General features: G+C 42.2%; 1 protein-coding gene across 3 annotated transcripts in view; it reads left to right on the forward strand.

Annotated features, from left to right (window-relative positions):
* Window positions 1-17,373, forward strand: part of dpysl2b (dihydropyrimidinase like 2b) — a 35,163-nt gene extending 17,790 nt beyond the window's left edge. For all 3 annotated transcript variants that reach the window (XM_074618638.1, XM_074618639.1, XM_074618640.1), the window contains exons 3-14: window positions 363-547; window positions 2,040-2,204; window positions 2,904-2,965; window positions 4,888-4,968; window positions 5,204-5,272; window positions 6,393-6,513; window positions 7,355-7,511; window positions 7,649-7,790; window positions 8,272-8,442; window positions 11,343-11,522; window positions 11,826-11,991; window positions 13,270-17,373. In XM_074618638.1, the coding sequence (XP_074474739.1) occupies window positions 363-547; window positions 2,040-2,204; window positions 2,904-2,965; window positions 4,888-4,968; window positions 5,204-5,272; window positions 6,393-6,513; window positions 7,355-7,511; window positions 7,649-7,790; window positions 8,272-8,442; window positions 11,343-11,522; window positions 11,826-11,991; window positions 13,270-13,361 (1,591 nt within the window). In that variant the 3' untranslated portion in view covers window positions 13,362-17,373. The remainder of the gene's footprint in view (window positions 1-362; window positions 548-2,039; window positions 2,205-2,903; window positions 2,966-4,887; window positions 4,969-5,203; window positions 5,273-6,392; window positions 6,514-7,354; window positions 7,512-7,648; window positions 7,791-8,271; window positions 8,443-11,342; window positions 11,523-11,825; window positions 11,992-13,269) is intronic.
* Window positions 17,374-18,535: the final 1,162 nt, after the last annotated feature.

The raw sequence follows: 18,535 nt of genomic DNA on the forward strand, positions 1-18,535 counted from the left end.
ACTGGTTTTTCTTTAAGCTGCTGACAGTAAAACCCAGATTTCATCATTTCATCATGTTTACAAAGTTATAATCGATCCACGTGTTTGACTTTTCTCTCTTTTTATTACAAATACAAATAATAGTTTGCCTACATTGACGTTACATGCAAACTAAAAATAATAAAAACAGCCTAAATCTGGCACATTTACATGATGGAATCAAGTGCTAAATCCTACACACTGCACCTTTTTAAATAGTGCATGTGAATTATTTAAAACAGACGAAAAGTTGCAGTTTGTGTAATTTTTATGTTGTTATAGATTTTTTTTTTTCTTAGTTTTTCTTTTCTCTGTTTTGTAATTTCTTAACTTCTTTTCTTTAGACAAATCGGGGAAAATCTCATCGTGCCCGGCGGGGTGAAAACCATCGACGCCCACGGCCGCATGTTGATGCCGGGCGGCATCGATGTGCACACGCGCTTCCAGATGCCCGATCGAGGCATGGTGTCCGCCGATGACTTCTACCAGGGCACCAGGGCTGCGCTGAGTGGAGGCACCACCATGATCAGTGAGTTATTCAGTAGAAAGATCCTACTGTTTGTGATTAAAGGGATGGTTTGGGAGTTTTGAAGTGGGGTTGTAGAGGTACTTATCCATAGTCAGTGTATTACCTACGGTGAGCCGTTCTTTAAGGTGGCTAAAATATTTTGCTGCCGGCCCCGTCCACAGCAGTACATCGCTTTGCAATCTGTCAACCCATCTGCTTCTCCAAACTGCGGGCGTGCCGACCTTCATCTACTGTAGGTAATACACTGACTATGAAGTACCTCATACAACCCAACTTCAAAACATCCGAACTATCCCTTTAAAGATTCTTCTAGGACTTAATCTATCAGTTTCCTTCTGAGTCCTTTCTGTGAGTAAATCATAAATAATCCGAGGTGTTTGCAGTGCGTCTCTCCCTGCAGAGGTTTTCTTCACTCACTGATTGGCTTTAATTGAAAATTTCCTAACGAGAGCAGGACGGGTGCCAGGCCTCTTCATGACCGAGCCAAGATGTAAAACCGTCCATCTGCTTTGAGGACTCAGAGCAGACTGCTGTTCAGACTGCTGTTCAGACTGAGCCAGGAAGTCAGTTAATTTCCCTTTGGACACATAGATACTGAAGACGTGACACTGTTATCATACAGTATGGAGGCTTTTCCTCCTATATTTTAGGCTTCTTATTCTTATTTGTATATACTATATAGTATATATACTATAATTGTTATGTTATTTAAAAGAGACACAAGACTGTAAAGATAAAAAAGCTAATGTAATGTAAAAAGATAACACAATTAAGTTAAGCTCCCCTCCCCTCTGCTGACTCAGCAGCTGATCCCTCCGCTCCCTCACAGCAGAACAAACACTCCCAGACGACTCGCGTGTCGTTGTCACCTCGAGCTAAAACGCTGACTGCTGCAGGGTCAGGCAGGTCTGGAACTGGGATGTAATGCATGGCAGCCTGGTGACTGGAATGTGAGCGGGAGTGCATGTTCACAAGTGAACAGATGTGACTGCACCATAAATGGAAAGTGACAAGGAGACACTTTGAAATGCGATTTGAGGGCCCAGACAGAGAATGAATCATATTTTCAAACCGCAGATGAACGGGTTTAAAAACTGCTCTGCAAACATCAGGAATAAATATTTGAAAGCCTTGTCGATAGATAAATTAGATGATAATAAATGTTATTTTGCAGCTCTAATGTGAACACAGTCTTTCCTGACAGCGCTGAAGGGCCACACATTTGCAGATGTGAGCCGTTATTTTCACTCATACGGGTGTGAAAAGTAACAAATAACATCTTGAGCCCATATACTGGAAGGAGTCATGTATCTAGTAATCGTCAAAGATCAATAACATGCGGCCCACAAATCTGGAACACATTTGTCCGCCAGGTGTGATCTACAATCTGTCACGGTTTGGTCTAGACACAACATCACTATCATGGATAACTGATAATATCATAACAGGGTCTTAATCAATGTGTTGACGGTCCGTGTGTGTGTGTTTCCAGTTGATCACGTGGTTCCTGAGCTCGGCGTCAGCCTCATCTCGGCCTTCGAGCAGTGGCGCGAGTGGGCCGACAGCAAGTCCTGCTGCGACTACTCGCTGCATGTCGACATCACCGAGTGGCACAAGGGCATCCAGGAAGACATGGAAGCGCTCGTGAAGGACCACGGTACGACTGCGCACAGCGCGTTTCATCAAATCAATATGTTTCTCCAGTTTCACAGAGACTCATGATTTTTAAAAAGGAAAAGCTAAAAGCAATTTTGGTAATCAAATGCTTTCAAATTGCAGTTATTTTTTTTTTAAATTTTGAATATCAATACCCAGTTATGTAACCTGATGACAATAAACTGCACCACAGCACATTGTATATTCAACAATGCAATTTGATTTGCCTAGAGAAGCTGCAATGTTCACTACACCCCACAATTAACCAAATATTACACTATTACTCAACCTCTTGTAATAATCTGATGTATTACAGTTAGTCTGCTCTTTCATTATGATATATTTGATGAAAAAAGTTAAAGGGCGGGTCCATTTGTATTTTTTTTTTAGGTTTTTAATATCATTCTGTAGCTTCACAGTGGTGTTCCTTATTTATTCAAATGCGAACATTAACATTTTTGCAAAAGTATGTATGTTTTAGCATCAAAATGCTATTTTGTTTAGTAGTGTTTACATTATTCATGACCTTATTGATTAGCTTGGATTAGTTTGAGGTCACTGCTATATGCAACGGCTGAGTCGGCGTTTCCATTTGAAAAAACGAAACGGAACGTAGATGGACCCTCCCTTTTAAAGTCACCCTCGTGGATTTTAAAGTCACCCTCGTGGATTTCACACTGACATCTTGTCGTTTTTGTAGGTGTCAACTCTTTCCTGGTCTACCTGGCTTATAAGGATGTGTTCCAGCTTAGTGACGCTCAGGTGGGACTCCTTCTCTTCTCCTTGTCACTTCATTCTTTGTCATGCCGTGCGTTGCTAAGAAACTGAAGACTACAATGCGTTTTCTCAACGGGTCGCAGCATTTTTAGAGATGATAAATGCTATATTGAAGGTCAAATGAGAATCAACCTGGAGGGAGTTTGGCGTGTCGTGGCACTGTATTGTACTACAATGACACTGATTGGCCTTGTTGAGATGCAGCCTCTCCTACACTGAATCTAATTAAATTGGAATAAGCCTTTAACATGAAACTTGCTGCTGCGCATAAAATCCAAATCTGAACTGCAGTCAGCCTAATGGTCACCAGTGTTACATGAAATATGAGACATGGCAGCACACAATCCACAGACAAAGATGCTGTTTACTATAGAAGCAATAGTTGGATTAACCAAAATAACAACTAAATCCTAACTTGTTTACTGCTGCTGTCATCCAGACTGACAGCTCTGCCAGAATCACAATTTTAGTCATTTTGCCAAGATGTTCATCACATTATGTTTGTTTTCAGAGAACATCCTGTTCAGCGGGATTAAAAAAATAACTTGAACAAGCTAGTCTTGATTCTGACTCTTGCCCTCACTCTCCAGTGTGAGACTGTCTTGGCGACGCGTCATTTACTGACCGTCTGTGTGTTTCTTTAGGGAGAGTGAATGGATAACACATCCTCGTCTAAGTCTCTATCTGACTCATGCTTAAAATGAATCAATCCCACTTGAAAGCTGTTTTGAAACAGATATGTGTTGGTCTTTTTTTGCACCTGTGTGAGGAAGGAGTTTCTCTCTCGTGTCAAATTTTGGCGTCTCTTTTATTGTTGCACGTTCGGCATCCGGGAGGTGATGACTCACTGACGACGCGTCAGTTTCCCCTTCAGTTCGTCGAAGTTATCGCGTTGCAATTGCATACCGAGTGGAAATCAGTGTCTGTGTTTCATTTCACCACAAAAGTATACTGATTAACATCATTTTGGGGGGCTTAACATCTCATCTGCTACAGTACATGTAAAGTTATATAATTGGAGCATTACTGTAAATATAGCAGGTGTGATTATGATCAATAGTTTCCAAGACATTTCACTGAACACCCACAAACGTCAGACTGACATTGCCATCCCTAGCATGGCTAAATATCACATGCAAAGAGAAAAACAGGGAATTACTGCCAAATTACCTCAATATTTACCTCAAAATCTATTGAAAATAACTTTATTATAAACATTATTTAATAATTATATGCTAAAATCGTTAAAATAGGACCCTTAGGCTTGAGAAGCGGCTGTGCGCTGCTGTTCATCGAAGGTGGAAAACCAAAACTAATAGAAGACACTTCTGATCAGGCACAAATCTCACCATTATGTGGCTTATTGTCTACACAAATGTAACCTGGTAGCTGATGTAATGAGCTAGATGAGATAGAGATAGATAGATATGAGATTAGATAGATTTAATGATTCAGGGAGGTTTACAAATAATTTATTTGCTAATTATGTATTTATTTATTATAAATAAAACATATCCATTAACTTAGTATTCTTTTCCTGAAAATGTATTAAAAAATTACCAGCTATTGGAAAATAGCTAAATATAATTATTAAAACATGTTTGTAATAAAGTAATTTTCAATAAATTGAGGTAAATAATGGGCTAATTTGGCAGTAATTCCAAAGACATTTCAAATAGGTTACTTGCTAATTATCACCTAATAACCATGAAATTTGCGGACCTGTAAAATGAAGTGTTACCCAATATTCTTTTATGATTAAAACCCACGTTATATGCGTTTTGACATAATGGTTAAGCTGGACTCCCAAGTATTCAAAAGAGTATTTTTTTACCAATGATGATTTCAGTTGGTGTGTGACATTGTGTGCATCAGAGATCATAACCGAGTCTCGCTCTTTGCTGCAGGTGTATGAGGTGTTCAGCGTCATCCGCGATCTGGGAGCCATCGCCCAGGTGCACGCTGAGAATGGAGACATCGTAGCTGAGGTATGCCGTTTCACTCCAGTATAAGAGCCGGGATGAGGACATGAATCGTGATTTTCTGCTGGATGTTGCCTTTTTAAAATTGGCATCAAATGGAAAATGAAGCCCTGAGCTTCTCTAAGCTGTCTCAAGGCGCTGCTCGTCGCAAACACGTTCACTGCCAGGGCTGGTTGTGTGGAACAAGCGTGCACCTGCACATGACTCAACATCTCCCTTTTCCACTGTGGTTTGTTTGTAGGAGCAGGTAAAGATCCTGGAGCAGGGGATCACTGGGCCTGAGGGACACGCGTTGAGCCGCCCTGAGGAGGTAAGACACCGTTTCAACACTGTGGACACTGACTGACTGACCTGTCTGGGTTTCGGGTGAAAAGCTAGTTTGACTTTGGGAAGTCGGTTCATTTCCGAGTTGTATTTGCAGAAGTCTGCAAGAGGATTTGACCTTTCCAGTCTTCACAGCTGTTGGTGTTGCGTTGTTTGACAGTTTTACGTCGAAGCCGTGGGTGTCTCGCTGCCTTGGCAGATACTTAAACATCCTCTTCAGATTCACCTTCACATGTTTCATGTGGGAGCCCCAGAGGCATTACAGATAAGAGCACATCCTTTCCATGAATCATTGTTGTTACCCGTGAAGATCCAGATGTGGGAACAAAGCAGAGATTGAAATTGGAAGTATGACTTATGGCAGCTGGGTTTAATGTTAAAACTTCTGTTTTTCTCCTTATCTAATTCCTAAGGCACGGGCAAATCATTTTGAAAATGAGCTTTCCTTCACATTACAAATATTGGGGGATACAAATTTCCATTTTTCATATATTGGTGGGGACGTGAACCCTGTCCCCTTGTGACGAAAACACTGATGATTTCTCACTGGCCTGCAGGAAGTTGCTATGGCAATGCCATTCCTGCTCAGATTAATCAAATCTGGATTTATAGAATGGTTATTAAAAACCTCAGACAGAAAGAGAAAGAGAGAAAAAGGACACCCCAAAATGCCAAAAGAAGGAAGAATCCACAGTTGGAACATTTTGTCAGTGTTCGTCATTGAAATGTCACAATCCTGCCACCTCACTTGTCGAAACAAATCGCCTCCTAAGTGTTTTACCTTATTTTTGTGGCTATGGATGGAAAACAGATTTTTTAGGACATTAAAGCATCAACAAGCTTAAAGGAACAGTTCGACATTTTTGGAAAATGCTTCTTAGCTTTATTGCAGAGAGAATCTATTGAAAAGATTGTTACCATTCTTGTATCTGTAGCGAAAGCTACTGTCTGCAGCCGCTTAGCTTAGCTTTTCAATTTTACAAATAGGGAAATGATGGACATGTGCTGGTCAGTAGAGAGAAAAGCATGAAGTAGCGTAGTGTGGAAGAAGAAGAAGGTCAAACTAACTCATCGCTCCTCTTTCTGTTGTTTCCTCTCTTCTCCAGGTGGAGGCGGAGGCTGTAAACCGCTCTGTGACGGTGGCCAATCAAACCAACTGCCCTCTCTATATTACCAAGGTGATGAGCAAGAGTGCTGCTGATGTCATCGCCCAGGCTAGGAAGAAGGGTGAGACTCTAATAGTCTAATATACTGTTCATCTGATCTTGCGCTAATTAAATGGACATTTCCTGCACAGTTTGTCACAATTTTAAAGGGATAGTTTGGTTTATCAGAAGTGGGGTTGTATGAGGTATTTATCCATAGTCGGTGTACTACCTACAATAGATGGCTATCGGCACACCCCTAGTTTGACGAAACAGACAGGAGTACCAGCACGGGAGCAAAGCTATGCTCTCTTCAAAGCCACCAGACTCCTTTGACAAAAACATTAATTTTACCTCACAGAACACAGAACTGGCTGGTCTACCGCTGCCTCCATCGGTTGGTTAGTTTGTGTTATGTGACTTTGGTGAATACGAACTAACCAAAGTCACACAATAACACAAACTAACTAACCGATCGAGGCAGCGGTAGACCAGAATCTCCTGTGTTCTGCGAGGTAAAACTCCTGTATTGTCAAAGGAGTCTGGTGCCGACCGCCATCTACTGTACGTGATACACTGACTATGGATAAGTACCTCATACAACCCCACAACTATCTCTTTAAATTACTTTTTTCCAAAACTAGTAACCACAGAGACGGGACATAAAACAAAACCTCAGTCTACCCCACTAACACTGACATAAATACTTCATTTGTGGGTTTCCACAATTCGATTTAGGTTTTGGACTAGAAACCCCCCTACTTAAATGCTCAGCTCCAATCAAGTGTATTCATGCAGTCAGTTTTACAGAAAACAGACACAATGGAGTACAAACAGTAAACATTGCAACAGTCCACTTGACATGCTTGAAACAAACTCCAGGAGCGTTTTATCTGGTGTTATAAGTGGGATTGCACTTTCAGGCACTGTGGTCTACGGAGAGCCAATCACCGCGAGCCTGGGAACAGACGGCTCTCACTATTGGAGCAAGAACTGGGCCAAGGCGGCCGCCTTCGTCACATCCCCTCCCCTGAGCCCCGACCCGACCACACCAGACTATCTCAACTCCCTGCTCTCCTGGTAAGAGGCTGATCAAAACATTCAAACTGGACTTGCTGGGAGAAAATATCCTAATGCCCAGCTGGACTTTGTGTTACAACCAACTTCACTTTCTCAGCAATTAACACAATCTTTCTACACCTTGACCTTCTGTATAGTGGTGACCTGCAGGTGACAGGAAGCGCACACTGTCCCTTTAACACTGCGCAGCGTGCCGTGGGCAAAGACGACTTCAGCTTGATTCCTGAAGGCGTCATTGGTACTGAGGAGAGGATGTCCATCATCTGGGACAAGTGTGTGGTACGTATATTTTGAAATAAGGCATATACTGTAGTAGGGGTGTAAGAAAATATTGCAATATTATGTTTTGTGACACATACTTTAGTAAGCTAAGGGCATGAAATAAGGATAAAATCCTCTATCACATTATATGTGACTGTATCATGATATAAGATATTTTCTGTAAAATCAATTGAGTGGACTGTTAATGCATAAAATAATCCGATTGATACGTCTGTTTAGCAACTTGACGATACACATGCACCAGTAGCAGAACACAGGCAAGAGGGAGGAAACATCCATCATAACAACACACATAAGCAAATGAATGTAACATTAAAACACACAGTAGTCCACACTGAGCACGAATGATGAATAAACATGCAGGATAAAAAAAAGGAATGAAGGAATATGCACAGAGAGGATCAGGACCAGCGAGACCAAATGAAAGTAGGACAGTGAGTCTTGTACTATTCTCACTCTCAGCTCTGATTCATTTCAGGTGACGGGTAAGATGGACGAAAACCAGTTTGTGGCCGTGACCAGCACCAACGCCGCCAAGATCTTCAACCTGTACCCCCGCAAGGGTCGTATCGCCGTGGGTTCAGACGCCGACCTGGTGCTGTGGGACCCGGACGTCACAAAGATCATCTCTGCCAAGAGCCACATCTCGGTACAAGCTACCACTCATAACTTCATAACTGATCATATTTACACCTCGATAACAGCGAGGGGCTCTTAACGTCAAATGTTAAAGCCAGACGTTTGGACATTTTCGTGGCTTTAAGATTCTGTTAAAGGATACTCAGGTTACTGGTGTTGTAAATGCAGACAGTAATAGCTCTAAGAATGGGTGAGTAGCTGATATGAAAATAATAATAGTAACTTCATTTACACCTTTCATGCAGAGACGGAGCTTAAAATACTTCACAAAACAGGATTTAAATGAGGAAGCACATTTACAGGAATATTTCGCCCCCAAAATGATTATTTGTATATCACTTACTCACCGTGTGTTACCTTGAATTCTTCAAGAAAACTTTGTTTTTCTCTCAAGTCTTCAGACTAGTCTGGACTTGCACGGATGAGTAGCGCCTTCGCAAGCATGATACTTTTTATGCAGAAGTGCAGAACAATGATTAACAATAACAATAAATTATATGTTTTTGCAACAATCAAAAGTAAATCTTTTTAAATCTCATATGAATCATCAATCATATGGCGAGGAAAAACTGGCATGGCCCTTTTCAAAGGGGTCCCTTGACCTCTGACCTCAAGATATGTGAATGAAAATGGGTTCTATGGGTACCCACGAGTCTCCCCTTTACAGACATGCCCACTTTATGATAATCACATGCAATTTTGGGTCAAGTCATAGTCAAGTCAGCACACTGACACACTGACAGCTGTTGTCGCCTGTTGGGCTGCAGTTTGCCATGTTATGATTTGAGCATATTTTTAATGCTAAATGCAGTACCTGTGAGGTTTTCTGGACAATATTTGTCATTGTTTTGTGTTGTTGATTGATTTCCAATAATGAATATATACATACATTTGCATAACACAAGCATATTTGCCCACTCCCATGTTGATAAGAGTATTAAATACTTGACAAATCTCCCTTTTAAGGTACATTTTGAACAGATAAAAAATAACTATGGACAATCATGTGATTAATCACGATTATGTTTTAATCAATTGACAGCCCTAACAATAACAATTCACTTAATGTAATTGATGACAGCCGGAGCGTCTGGTTTATTAGTCCGCGTTTTGTCGGATAGTCGTTTGACTGTTGAACAGGGTGTGGGCCTCACACAGCGTCAAGGGAGTGATGTCATCCATGAAATGTGCCAGAGAGCTGGAACACTTTCTGATTGTTAGCAGGCGGATCACTGTGTATGTATCTGTGTGTGTGTATGAGTGTGTGGAAGAGAGACATAGAGACTATTACTGTGCATGTTCTTGGAATCGGTTTGCTTAAGCTCGTCATGTTCTTTGGTTTCTTTTAATTCCGCTTGGTCAGAAAAATGACGGACTAATGTTCATGGGAGAAACTGCTCATTTGGAGTGTGCATGCATGACTGTGTGTCTCTGTGTGTGTGTGTGTGTGTGTCACAGGATAGTTCAGCCTACTGGTGATCTCATTTCAGGCCTTTTAGAGTCCACCAGATTGCCATGACCTCAGCCTTAGCTCCGGTAGCTTTTAGGAGAGAGAGCAGTCATACAGCAGCTTCCAAATTCGTCACACAGCAACCTCCCCACCCACCTCGTCCACACACACCCAAACACCCAAACCACTCAGACAACCCCACTTCTTCTTCTTCTTCTTCTTTGTCCTCCGGCCTGAGAGCTGAGGCCTCTGCACCACATCAGTTGTCCCCCCTCTCCAGCCCCCCCCCCCCCCCCACGATTAGCTTTGCTTTCTTTATTAGCATTAGAAACCGGAGGGAACGCTTTCAACTATGTTCCGAGTGAAATCAGTTACGCTCCTTTCACAAGTGCACTTTAATCCATAAACATTCCGCCAATTTTACACGGTGGCATCATGTGTGAAGACAAACTGGAGGTCCATCAACATCGCCCGGGCGAGTTTCCAGAGAGTGAGATTTTCATAAATCTGTGAATAAAAGCCGCGACATTCCCAGATACAGCATGAGGTGACATCATCCTTATGATGGTGGGAAAATCATCTGGAGAAGATGAATCATTGTGTCTCTGCTTTGAAGGTCTTTCTGTGATGCGTTTATATTAGGGCTGTCAATCGTTTCAATATTTAGTTGGGATTAATCGCATGATTTTCTATAGTTAATCGTGATTAATCGCAAATGTCAGTGTGCAGACTTGACTATGACTTGCCACAAAACTGCATGTGATTATCATAAAAGTGATATCATAATCAATAAACAACAGCCTCTTCTCCCGTTAGGTGCAGTAGAATGGGACACATCCAAAACTTTTTGATGCGTTCATATTACTTGGACGTCCGTAACAACACATAATGAGGGGTTACAAGCACACTTGACAGCTTGTTTTTGCTTGTCAGAACCACAGCTATTCATATGTTGACTGATGTTGAGATACACCAATCAGTTTAAAGAGTAAGCCTCAATTAAACATTAACAGTCCCACCACTGGGGCGACTGATAGGGTACAATGAGAACATTTTTGGCGTGTTCACAAAAAACATCCAGCCAAGAGAATACATTTTATTTCAAATAGAAAAAATGAATTTCATTAAAATCCATAATTTAGGCACTTCTGTGCGAGAAAGCAGAACACTTCTGTTCTGTGTTGTCCTCCTTTTCCCAACTCGGCTGCTGTCACCCAGCAGTGCTGCCACCCACGGTGACTTTAAAATGTCTATCAGGGAAAGGTACATGCGCTGTGATGTGTGAACAGAGTCGACATGGGATTTTCTCTGTGGGAGACCGATGTTCGAACACAAAACCCCTGACTTACTTAGATAATTGATGCCATCGTGTGTGAACAGGTTTTCAGTCAGTCCTGTGAATCTGCAGCATACTTAACTTTCCTTTTCATTTCTTTTTATATCCTCGCTCTCCTCTACAGACCGTCGAGTACAACATCTTTGAAGGCACAGAGGTGCGCGGCGGGCCTCTGGTGGTGATCAGCCAGGGCAAGATCGTCTTGGAGGAAGGGACCCTCCACACCACTGAGGGCTCGGGACGCTTCGTCGCCCGCAAACCTTTCCCTGACTACGTGTACAAGAGGATAAAAGCTCGCAGCAGGGTACAACACTGCTTTTTTTCCCCTGCAAGTATCTGTGTTTAATCATTTTAGCTGATTGGATATTGGCAATGCATTAAACAGCCACTTGTCTACTTTGTACAAACTAGTGAGGTTGTTGTTGTTGGAGAAAGGCTCCACACACCCAGGAATATAATGATTGTTTTGTGGAAAGCTGGAGGGATGACGCAGCTCATTGCAGATTGGCCCATAATGTGCCTGCATCCCTGTTAGGAGGTTGGAATATTTCCTTGTTCCTTTTCACTGCCATGACTGTTGTGTCTGTCTCCTTTTTTTAAAATGCAGCTGGCTGAGCTGAGGGGTGTTCCCAGAGGACTGTATGACGGTCCGGTCTGCGAAGTGTCAGTCACCCCTAAAACCATGACTCCTGCCTCCTCAGCCAAGACCTCACCTGCCAAGCAGCCCAACCAGCCCGTCCGTAACCTGCACCAGTCTGGTTTCAGCCTATCCGGTCAGTGCACACATTAGTCCATAATAATGGTGTCTTTTTGTTAAGTTGAAAAGACACGAGGGAATAACAAACCTCCGTTTTGCACGAGCCTACTTAGTAAAAAGGCATGAAATCTTCACTATTGGAGAAGCTGCATTTCTCTACTCTAGAGTAGTGCTGCTACTTGATGCCATGAACATCCATAAATTGAGCTGAGGTCAGCATGTCTTCAAACTGCACACAGATGCATAAAGTGCAGAGTCAAACAAATGGATTCTCTCTCTCCTTCCCTGGCCCATTGAGATTAGGTCAAACACAAAAAAATGCTTTTCAAGGCTCTGGGAAAGTTATTATTAAACATTTATGGATACAAAAAAAATCATAATACAAAGAGTAATAAGTGACATTCAAGATGTCCTGTCAGCAGTTTTACAGATGTTTCTTTTGGAAGTGTGGAAGTGTGGAGTGTGGAAACATTTTTTCGGACCACCAAACCAGCCCCAAGGCAGGTATTATGCAAATGTGTTACTTGGTGACATCACCATGTTACGGAAGAAAAGGCTAGACTTCAAGCAAGGCGCTTCAGGCAGTTCAGGAGCAGTGTTTCTGTTCTGCCTGGAATTTGGGCTTATAACTTTGCAGACCTTTTACATGCACAAAAACACTATATAACACACTAAAGGAAAGGGAAAAAGTAGAAAAGCATAATCAGGTCCTCTTTGATAGAGTTGATCTTTTAAAGTGCATGTCGCAAATCACAGTCCACAATTGAGGAAGCTATTGTTTTAGCCAACTGTTTTATACAGGGCCGGTTTAAGGAATAGGCCATATAGGTGGTCGCCTAGGGCGCCACCTTCTGGTGGGCGCTGGTCGCCCTCTAAAAAAAATAATTAAGTACATTTTAATTCAATTTTAAAAAGTGCCTTTCCTCATTTTCTGCATTGAGGCAACAAATGAACAAATAAAGAAAGAAAGAAATACCCTTTTCACCCCTGTAACTCTCTTTTTCACACTCTTTTCGTCTACCACACTACGCACTTATTTGTTAATAAAAGTGTAAATTGTAGTGAAACTGACTAAACACTTCTAAGCCAACAATATCACGGACCAATTGTTTATTTATGTAATAATAAATACAGTTATTTATTTATGCCTTTTAATTGCAACAACATGCAAAAGAATCTTTCTCTGCCAATCCCTGGTATGACCAAGTCCAATGAGTCAGTTGGATAAATAAGTACATTACCCCCAAAGTATAAACACAACCTTGAATAGCCAACTTTCCTTTTGATCTCACAGGCGCTCAGACTGACGATAACATTCCTCGCCGGAACACCCAGCGCATCGTGGCGCCACCGGGCGGCAGGGCCAACATCACCAGCCTGGGTTAGAGCTCAGCCCCTCGGCCGCTAAGGAGGAAACGGAGATCGGAGGACGGACGGCCAGCAGGAGCTGAGGGGTCGAGACGCCCCATCACGACACCGGGAGCCGAACACATGTCACAGCACCTGACCAGGCCCATCCGTCAGCCTCCATCTTTCACCTCCTCCTTCGCCGCTTTTCACGTACCCGCTCTCCTCCTCCTCCCCCAAAACCCGATCCTAGAGGACACAGTTAGAAAAACAACAAAAAAAGGTCTGCCTCATATGATGAAAAAAGAGAAAACACTCCTTATTTGAGCACTTTTGACTGCATTATTTCATTTTTTTTATACCGTTCTTTTCTCCCTGCCATGTATCCTTTTGATGTTTGTTTTTCTGTTATTTTAATAGAGGGGTCAAGTGAGACTAAACTGAATTAACACAGCTTAGAGAAGAGGAACATTTTCATGCAGGATGTCCATTGTACTTCTTCCTTTTCATTTTGGGAGTAGTTTAAATGGCGGTACAAAAACCAGTATCTTCTGTTCTTGCTTTCCATGAATAGGCCAAACAGTAGGTCGCTTGAAATCGAAACAGACTCAGTTTATTGAATTGCTTTCTTTCAAGCTGATGACTGTCTGTGATTTGTATTATGTTGCATTTCAATTGCTTCATGTCGCCATCTGTCACACACTGCTGCAATCAATACCCAATTGATTATTCGCCACGAGGACGGCCTTGAGGTTTGAAAAATTGCAAAAACACCGCAATCTTTTATAGACTCTGGCTGCACTGGCTCTCGTCTCATGTTTTCCCACCTGTGGTACATAAGTAAAAAAACATATTCCATATTTGGCAGCTGCCTTAGAGCTTGTGAGTCTTTTTTTAGCAGAAGGAGCTTTGGCAGGTAGTAAATGGAGCTTTATGCCTCATCTCTGAGTGGGAGAATTGAAGGAAAGATTTATGGAGGAAAGAGAAAGTTGTACTCGCTGTCGCTTCAAACTCAACCTTTCCTTGCCTTATTGTTTCTTAATGCCGTCCTATTGGGGAACTTTTAGAGGTGCGGGGAAGGTGCCATTCACCACGCAGCTACATATTTTCCATTTGCATTCCTGTAAATCATGAATCTCCTTAAAAGGTTTTGATTGCTAACCGTCCCATCACCAACCAGTGCATTTTACATACAGAATGTTTCTCCTCCTCCTCCTCCTCCAAATGTGACTGTTTTATACTCATCGAAATCCCCTCTTTCTTTTCTACTCTTTATGTGCCTAAACCCACAGAAGTTGTACTGATAGTTTGATTATTTTCTTGTTTTTGTTATTGTTATTGAGGTAAGTGAAGGATGTAAGATAAAAAAAAGAAGAAGATGTAAGATAGCCAGGAATAACCGATTCAAAGGTGCCAGATTTTGCGCTTTCGTAGGGGCCTATTCTACCGGTAGAGACCCCGTAAAGACGAAAAATGCTCGAAATGTTCTAATGTTTTAGAGTTTTTAAACTTGTTGTCAAACTGCTTTTTAGTGTCTGTAACTAGGTGCCTGAGGGCTGAGCACTATTGATTTACGCTTGAACGTAGACATGAGCTGATGTACTTCTGACTAGTGTTGATGTGTGAGGGATGGGACACGCACAGCAGGCTCCCGTATAGCACTCCTTACTTACTGTTGTGGACGTGACATTGCTCCGGGCCGTGCTGAGCACTCATACGTTCTTGTTCCCTTCCTTTTTTTTTTTCTCGCATGATCTGGTTTTCATTAAGCAAAGCAACTGATTTCCTGTGTTAGTTCTTATGTCAACGAGGCCTTGGCCACCAGTCACCGTTTCTCCCTCCGCAGCCTTTTTCTTCCACCGTGACTCAACACGGAGCAACAAGCTCACCCTGACATGGACTTAGGGACCAGTTACATAAATATAGATCAAGACTGGTGTATGCTTTAGACCAGTATGATGAAGACCGTCTCCGGCATAGTCAACAAACTGGTTAACACCGCTATCCCAGCACATAAGAGCTAGCGTTAGCTTTAGTTAGCTACGAGACTTAAAGGGGAACTACGCCCATTTTCAAAATTCATACATGTTATTCCTATGGTCTAAGACAGTCCAAAAAATATTAGTAAACATGAACAACTCTCTCCCAAATCCAAGAACTAGAGCGCTAAAACTCAAACGTGTGATGTCATCGGGTATAAGGTGTGGGGCTTGCTCCATAGACAATGAGTAGGGATCCCAGAGGAGTGTTCTGAGTCAACCCGGTCTCACAGGAAGGCGTACAAATACCACTACATTACACGGACATTCCGCGTGTCATGAGTAGCCTTAATGTTTTCGCGTGTCATTTGTACTCCACACAAACGTCCGCAGTTAGGTGTAGGCAGGAAAACCACTAATTTAGGTTCAGGCAAGAAAACCACTTAGGGTAATGAAAAACGTCATGGTTGGGCTTAAAATAAGTAAGAAAACATGTACGGAAACAACATTGGAAAACACCTCACAAACCGTTGTTGACCGGGGTTTGTTGGACCCATAAACCTCCACCACCACCGGGCCACCATAAGTGGTCTTTCTTGCTTTTTATACTACGTCACTAACTCTTACCGGATGCTTTTACATTGCAGTCAGTACAGGATACACGGCGTACAAAAGACACACAGAAATCAAGAAAGGCGTACATATTGCACGCTAAACGCCTTGCGCAGTATCGTGGCATTTATACGCCTTTTTGCGCGAACGGGCTGTCTGAGTATATGGGTACATTTTCTGTTGCACAACTGAGAACGCTACAATAGAATAAAGCTCATTTTGGTATAAAAAGAAAATTCTGTGAATCCACAAGAGATTGAGACTCTGGCTTTGAGAGAGAGTAGCTCATGTTCACTAATATTGATTGAACTTTCCTCAGCCATGAAAATAACATGTTACAACAATTATTAATTCAGGTGGTGTTCCCCTTTAACGTTATGCAACTGGCCCCAGACTCACTCACACACACATACGTACATATATAATGTAGATATACGAACCACACCACCTCTGTGTTTGTGCTTTCAACCCCAGCTTCCTCCCCTCTGACCTAACTGGAAGCCTATAGAAGGCAAAGTCTGTCTGCATTACGAATGGTATATGTAGCCTGTTTTGAAAGAATCCAAAGCCGGGGGGATGACACATGTCTCTGGAGCATTTAAAGATGAGACAAGATAGGAATCTCCACGGCAACTTAGGAGCACCACACAACAACTTTTCTGTAAGTCAGGAGTGAGGAATTTGACCCTGTCTGTCTTGACTCCTTCATTCACAGTAGTCTACTGTTGCCTGTTTTTCATCATCCTAATTAACATTGTATTGACACTCTTAGCCCTCTCTTCTTCAAGACACAATCTACACCTCCCTCCTACTGCACTATTACTTTAGGCAGGAGAGTATGTGGGTGAAGAGACAGGAGGTGGAGTCCTCAAACACTAACACAATTTGGCAGCAAGCGTAGCTCTCGTGAGAGTTATAGCATGCTCCTTGTATTTTTGTATTTTCCGCGTCACTCCTTCCTTTCAGTTTGTCTTTATACTTCATTCATTCCTCCCCTCCCTCTCTCCCTCCCTCCCTCTCTGGCTCTTTCGTTGTTTCTGGCTGTTGCCGAGGCGACAGACCCCTTCCACTCTCACACTGGGTTCTGCTTTTTGTTTGTCATGGCAACGCTTGTCAGATTGGAGGTTGCCGTTAGCAACTCGTTCCTAACCTGGTGCTATTAGCACAGCTTTACACGCACGCACACGCACACACACGCACACACGTTTTTATAATTATTCTGTGACAGTTCTGCACCATTCCTACATAATCCTGTGCTGAGTTGAATCCCCCCGCTGCTAAAAAAGAAACTATTTGAGTTGAAAGCACACACACACACACACACACTCACACACCAAACAGCCGTTGCTGTGATGCAGCACCCACGCCTGAGGAATTGACTCGGACATTAAAAACCAGCTGTCAACGCTGGCATTCCCTCTCGCCGTGTCCCATGCCTCCTCGACGTACACACACACACACTAAAACACACACTTATACTCCTTTAACGCTCTGTCAGCTTGGATGCTTTTTCTATGCCATATTATGCTAATGATATATGAGTGATATGTATGTACGCAACGTGCTGCGGGCTGAGAGGAGCTTCCTTACTTCCGTTCTGAGGTTGTTGATGCCCCCCCCAAACCCTCTCGTCCACCCCCCCACACCCTCTCCCACTGTAAGCCTTTCCCCCCTTTGTGAAAGTGAAAACTGTGTGATGGTATTTGTCTTGGTGGCTATGGGGTTTCTGGGATGCTTGCTCACTATGGAAAGTGTCAAATTCCCATGGATGGTGATGTAAAAAAAAAAAAAACGACAAGGACTTCAAAGATTAAAAACAACGAGAAAAAAAGGAATACAATCTCTGTTTCTTTCTTTTCTGACATTTAACGTTAGAAGCTGTGTGTAAGTCACGAAATATAGACATGAAAAGGAAACTAACTTGACAACTACACTTGTAAGAGGATGTGTAGTGAAAGCAAAATCTGTCACTTCTAAGATTACTTTTTGTTTGTTTTTCTAGTAGATGGTATCAAAGACGAGGCAGACAAGATGACTGGTCTGGAATGACATTTGGCAAAAGGTTTTTGGCCCGGAGGTTTCAGTTACATGATAACCGGTTTGGACAACTTACTTGTTGAAGGAAATGTAATGTAGTGTAGAGTTTAGAGGTGTTCCGGACATGTACAAACTAGGGCTGTCAATCGATTCAAATATTTAATCACATGATTAATCGTGATTAATCGCACATTTTTTATCTCTTCAAAATGTACCTTAAAGGGAGATTTGTCAAGTATTTAATATTCTTATCAACACGGGAGTGGGCAAATATGCTGCTTTATGCAAATGTATGTATATATTTATTATTGGAAATCAATTAACAACACACAACACTGACAAATATTGTCCAGAAACCCTCACAGGTACTGCATTTAGCATACAAAATATATGCTCAAATCATAACATGGCAAACTGCAGCCCAACAGGCAACAACATCTGTCAGTGTGCTGACTTGACTGACTTGCCCAAAACTGCATGTGATTATCATAAAGTGGGCATTTCTGTAAAGGGGAGACTCGTGGGTACCCATAGAACATTCACATATCTTGAGGTCAGAGGTCAAGGGACCCCTTTGAAAATGGC

This window comes from Sebastes fasciatus, chromosome 19 (genome assembly GCF_043250625.1).
Source record: "Sebastes fasciatus isolate fSebFas1 chromosome 19, fSebFas1.pri, whole genome shotgun sequence".
NCBI classification, from domain to species: Eukaryota; Metazoa; Chordata; class Actinopteri; order Perciformes; family Sebastidae; genus Sebastes; species Sebastes fasciatus.